The 5,929-nt window shown below is 42.5% G+C and overlaps 1 protein-coding gene across 1 annotated transcript in view; it reads left to right on the top strand.

Moving 5' to 3' along the window:
• The first annotated feature begins 671 nt into the window (after nucleotides 1-671).
• ARHGAP20 (Rho GTPase activating protein 20) overlaps nucleotides 672-5,929 on the top strand; it is a 54,150-nt gene continuing 48,892 nt past the window's right edge. Inside the window, exon 1 of the mRNA XM_035903775.1 lies at nucleotides 672-754. Within this exon, the coding sequence (XP_035759668.1) occupies nucleotides 672-754 (83 nt within the window). The remainder of the gene's footprint in view (nucleotides 755-5,929) is intronic.

Genomic DNA, 5,929 nt, shown 5'->3' with positions numbered 1-5,929 from the left:
TTTTTCCTGCTGCATTCTCTGAGTGTCTCCTTTTTCCTGTTCCTTTCCTAGTTCTGTGCTAGGAACTGCCCTGCCTCCCACTTTCCTATTTTGTACCATATATAATCAGGAATGAAAAAAATGTCATTATTGACTACTGAGAAACAAGACGTAATGCTGCAGCTAGACTAGGAGGGAAGGAAAATGCCCTCATCTCTAAAGATTTGGAAAAAAAATGCAGGCCAATGAAGCACGTAAGGTTAGGTGGGTAGAATCCAAACCTTAATTTATGGTAAATGTCAGACCTGACACAGAAATGTGTCAAGCATTTGAAATTGGAGCCACCATCTGGATATTTGATAAATTTAAAGTACAATAGATTATTAAGGGAGAAAAAGTGGTTGAGGACAAACTCTAGGTGTTTACTTAATGTGTGCAGTGTCCCTCAGGTATCTGGGTGTAGACACTAATTATCGGCTTTTCTTTATCACTGGCTTTCTGGTCGTGCTCCTGTTTTTCTCAATATGTGATATTTTACAACCATTTTCCCCCTCCAGGGCTGCTGATGGCTGTAACTCAGCCTTTTTCCCATGGTATGGAATTGGAGTCTGGCTGCGACAGCTCTGTATGCGTGCAATGATTGTTCCAAATCTCACCTATGATTTCATTTTGTTTCTCTTTCCAATCAGAAAATGAAGAGTTTGGCCCAAAGACGCCAGTCTGCACCATCTTTGATCTTTGTCAAAGCACTTAACAGATCGCGATCAGTCTCAAGGTGAGTCAGTGAGTTCTGCTGGCTGTACTGTTTTGCAGTTTCTCAGCCCAAAACTTGAAATGTTTTTGAGCTATTGTCCACACCGGGTTGTCAACCGCAATTTGGGCTGCTCGGTAGCTGCACAGCTATAAAGCCTGCTGAAAGACGTGAAAGACCCAGCCCAGGCGCTGGCTGATCTCCTAGAGGGGATTTCCCCAGTGCTGCCACACTAAGCTGTTTATACCCAACTGGGCAAGCAGAGCTGCTCCCCAGTTTGCAACCGGGCATGCAACATTTGGGACGCTCAGTTCTAATTAATTTGTGGCTGGCTATGGTTGCCTGATGGGGAGATGGCATGGGTAGAAGAAGATTAATGTCTCCTACCTTCTGCCTTGTATGCTTATGCAATGCCAGGCATAACTTGGGAGTGGTTATTGTGGGACCATACAATTTAATTTGAGCTACATCTCTGTCATGGACTGCTGCATGATACGGGCTCTCCAGGGTTCTGGAAGCACCTTCTTGTTTAGGACAATGCTGTGGGCCAGGGTCTGATGGTCATGGCCTTCTCCCATCCCCCCTTAGCAGCTTGTGGGGCTGTGTATGTGGGTGTGTGTGGGTATGAAGCATTCAGCATTTTTTGTCTTCACCTTCTGTCAGCATCAGCCGTTCCTCCTCCCTCCCTACCCCAGCGTAAAGCTGCCACAGAAATGGGAGTTTCTGTGGAGCTAGTCCACTGCCCGGCCCCAGCCCTGACCTACCATTTGAACCACTCTGCATACACAACTTCTGTCTTCCTGCACTACAGTTCATTAGACTTTAAACTTACAAAACATAAGTGTTTATCGAGAAGGGAACCATCTGGTAGGCTGTTAATGCTTCCAGCTGCGTAGAGCTCTTTACGAAGAAACATTATTGAGGGAAATTAAAGTATGGCTTTGTAAGGAATATTTTTTCCTGCTCTGTGGTGTGTTGAGTAATCAGAATGTGAGCTTTGGAAAGTTTTTTGTCTTTGATCTAACTAATACCTGGTTTCATATTTGTCATCATGGAGAATTCCACAGTATTTCAGAAACCTGTGAAAGTATTCTGTGAAAACATCAGACTAGCAAAATAGGAAAGGAAAATGAGTTGAAACTACTTGCAGGTCTTTTTGCTGGCTATGACACAAAAGAGGAAACTTAGAAATGAATTCCTAAAGGCATTTGCACCTTTTTGTGTAGTCTAGTGGCCTGAGCCAGCAACACATGTTCTGGTTCTGTCTGTAAAATTTCTTCTGTGGCATCTCTCTTTGTTTTCAGGTCTTTAAAATGGGTGTTCTGTAACCCCTTCAGGAGAATACTGAAATTGTTTAGATTGTCTGTACTACCGTATTTATTCTTCATGTACTCTTATTTCTTCATTGTATTTGTAGCTATGTTCATAACTGTGATACTCCTTTTGGGCATAGATGACATGTTCATAACTGAGGCTGTGAAATTAGAGACGGGATTATTACTATGGGGAGTGGCAATAACTGGAGAGTACAGGGGTCTAGCGATGGGATCTCTCAGCCCTTGGACTTCAGGTTTTCCTGCAGTTTATGCACTTATACCTCCATAATGTCTTCCCTTCAAGCTGTCTTAAGACTCGCTCCTTGATATTAAGAGAATGAACTATATTTGATGCTTATATTTCAATCTTCTGTCATTTGCCTGCTGGGGTTCAGGCATGAACATTTTTCTTCAGTTCCACTTTTATTTCTTCGTTTGTTTTATTGCCTGCTCCATAAGTACTAGACATCGGACATAGATGGAAGGCCACTGAGTGGGATAATACTCAGCAGGTACATTTTCACCTAGGAATTTTATGCTTCCTTAAGTGTAAATATGTCTTGCTTGTATAGCCTGGATCAGAGTTATTTTCCAGATCTGGTGTGTGGAAGGATTTTTTCATACAGCCAGTTGGCAGAAACTTTGTGGTAGAGAGGGCTGAAGAGGGGAAAGTGTTGCCTTGTTCTGCAGTGAGGGCAATGCTTTGCCTAGCCAATGGACCCTGCTGCTTTCACCAATGAGGGATGCTGCCTCAGCCACGTCCGTCTTCTGCCTGCGGCATGCACCAGTTTAGCTCCTCGTCTTGTTTTGAACTGAAGTCTGTGGCCATAGTGAGAGGTATCGCGTGAAGTCTGAGGACCCTGGAGCCAGAGCAGGTGATTTTGTAGCTTCTGAGTCTCTCAGTTAGAGGGTAACACTTTGGATGGTGCCATTATTGTTCACAGGAGCAGTAATTCTCACCTGTGCCTGACTTCCTTGTTTGGCTCTGCAAAACACATTCCTCTTCATCACCAAACTGATGGATAAGTTTGAACTTTCCGCTAGATTTGTTGTGTAAATGCTTAACTCTTGTGAAGTGCTTTCTCTTAAGGCGAGCTGAAGAGCAACAAAATGACTTCTCATGTTTTCTGATCTCCTCCAAATGTTTTATCTCAGATGTCTCTGAGCGCTTAGTTCCCTTCTTGTAGACACAGCCAGCCTGCAAAATCCATTATTCTCCTCTGGCAGCAAACGCTAATACTGGGACTCCATAACACTTACTTGTTAATGGTTGATTAATGGCTCGTAGATAGTAAAGCTCCTATCTGAAGTTAGCAAACATCTGTGAGGGATTTATATGAATCCTCTCACCTCAGCAGCTGGCTTACCTCAATATTTGTTGAAATTAATGAACAAGTGCAAAGTTTAAAAGGGCAGGAAATACTTAGAAGCACAAGTCAGTTTGTGTTTTTATACCACTTTATACGTCAGGTGTCCTTGGTTTATATACAGGGCACTTTCATAAAATGTGGTGGCACCCACTTTGGACAGACTTACTTTGGGGCATTTTAAAGTTTATTGATGGTATTTATTCAAAGAAACCGTTGTGACATCTGGAGATGGCTATTTAGCATTCAGAGGATTAAGGTTTTTTAATGGTAGCGTTGTTGTAGTTGTGACGGCATGAGGATGTAAGTGAGGCGAGGTGACGCAGCTGGAAAAAGCAGACGCTTGTTTGTGCCGTTGTCCTCTTCTTCAGTCCTGAAAGAGAAGCAAATCCGAGAGTCTTATGTGTTTAAAAGCTTGTCTTCTTTTTCTCCAGCTGTAGCATTCGGTTTAATGAAAGTTAAGCCTTCCTTACAAATCTTGCCTTGCCATGTGAGTCATATAAAGGGAGTTACAAGGTATTTGATCTACAGAAGAATTCTGGGATGGCTGTATGGCATGGCGGCGCACAGATGTGTAACCATGCTGTAATCCCTGCCTCATTCGACTGTAACTGCCGGCAGCAGAGAAACACAGTAAATTGTACAGATATTATAGTGGAATTTGGGCCCTTACTTCCAAGAGATGAAAATATGCAGATTACTCATTGCCTCCTGTTTTTGCTTCTCTTCCTTTTTTCTATACAGTTCCTCTTTCCTCACAAAATAGTGATGAATAGGCATGTAAGGACTGTTTCACATCATCAGATGTCCTCCTTGGAAGCACTTTGAGCTAAGTTATTCTAGAAATACATTGGAAAAGTAATCTTTTGGGTATTTTTCTTGGCTGATACTCAGAGGCAGGAAAAATAAGTTCGATTGTTAACTCCATTAACGTGTATGAAATCAGCAAAGGTTTCGGGTGAGTTGTATTTGGCCCTGGACCTGTTCCGCAGTTGCAATTTTCCTCTTACTTTTTCTTGGTGTCCTTTAATGAAAACTGCACAACTTGCTTAATTATATACTTCAGTGCAACACAAATTACGGGCTTGAAACAGAAATGTCTGAGGCCTGGATTTAAGCATCAGGTCTTGTAACCTCAAATTATTTGATATAGAGTAATAAAGACTTGTTTCAAGCCAAATTTTCATGTGTGGCAAAGCCCAAGCTACCAAGTTTCTGCTCTGCGTTGGCGGGCATCTGCTCACATCTCGGATGCTTCGCAGGGACAGCCAAATTCTGTGTTGCAGTTGCTGGCAGCTTCCCCTTTCCTAATGCACGCCTCACCAGGTCTTTGAAAGTGATATTTTTACATGCTGAAAGTTATTAATATAATTTCACAGTTTCTGAGTCTGCATGACCATTTATAGGTATGTGTCTCTACACACTAAAGGTGTTAAAATATTGGTAATGAAGCTGCTCTTTATTTCAGCGTGAAACATGTTTATGATGCTATTTTGGTGTAAGCTAGAAGCAGGGTGGTTTTTGAAAAAAATTAAGCATAATTTTTAAAAGGTTTATGAACAAATCTTTAAAGAACCTGAGAAGGAAATACCTGAAAAGTCCCCCCCCACCCTCCGCCAGCTGATTTTATTATTTAGATTTTATGGTCAAAGAAGTTAAAGGTAAAAACTGAAGATTTCACAAATTTCCAGGGTGTTTTTTCCCCTTCTGTATGTGGAAGCAGCATTGTGCCATTCACGGAGAGGCTGCTCAGCCATCTCCCAACGCACAGTAAGTGATTCTGGCATGTTATCTTCCAGGGGTCCCGTGCCAAATGCAAAATATCCCAGATAACGAAGATCATATGTGTAATCTAGTAATACATTCCACTTGGCGCTAGTCAAATACAGAGTGTTCCCGAAGTCTTGGACATTGTGTTTTCAGGGTTTTAGTCAGAAGATATGTGGATGATCCAAGCTATGTGACTAGATGAAGACAAAAATAGAGACTTTTAATAAATGTAAATTGCCAGAAAGCCTTAACTGTCTCTTTTTCACAGGGAAGATGAGTATTTGGTGTTTCAGGCAAATCTGATTGCGGGGAGGAAGGTTCATTGCGAGTAACTAACTTGTTAAGTAGTTATTTCGGTTGTAATCATTTTGCTCATGCTTCACTTGTTTCCATGGTAGCGAATAATTTCGCCTAGCAAAATAATCTCCGCGAGGCGCATTTGGTTGGTGAGGCTCAGCACCTCGGTAGGGAAGATGAGTATTTGGTGTTTCAGGCAAATCTGATTGCGGGGAGGAAGGTTCATTGCGAGTAACTAACTTGTTAAGTAGTTATTTCGGTTGTAATCATTTTGCTCATGCTTCACTTGTTTCCATGGTAGCGAATAATTTCGCCTAGCAAAATAATCTCCGCGAGGCGCATTTGGTTGGTGAGGCTCAGCACCTCGGTACAGTACGGGGGCATCGAGCAGGAGCGCCTGCCGCCCCGTCACTCCCCACAGCCATTCCATTTACTGGCTGCCGCCGGTG

The sequence above is a fragment of the Egretta garzetta genome, unplaced genomic scaffold (assembly GCF_000687185.1).
Source record: "Egretta garzetta isolate BGI_Z169 unplaced genomic scaffold, ASM68718v1 scaffold401, whole genome shotgun sequence".
Classification (NCBI taxonomy): Eukaryota; Metazoa; Chordata; class Aves; order Pelecaniformes; family Ardeidae; genus Egretta; species Egretta garzetta.
The sequence above is the reverse complement of the archived record's forward strand: the minus strand, read 5'-3'. Positions and strand labels throughout refer to the sequence as shown.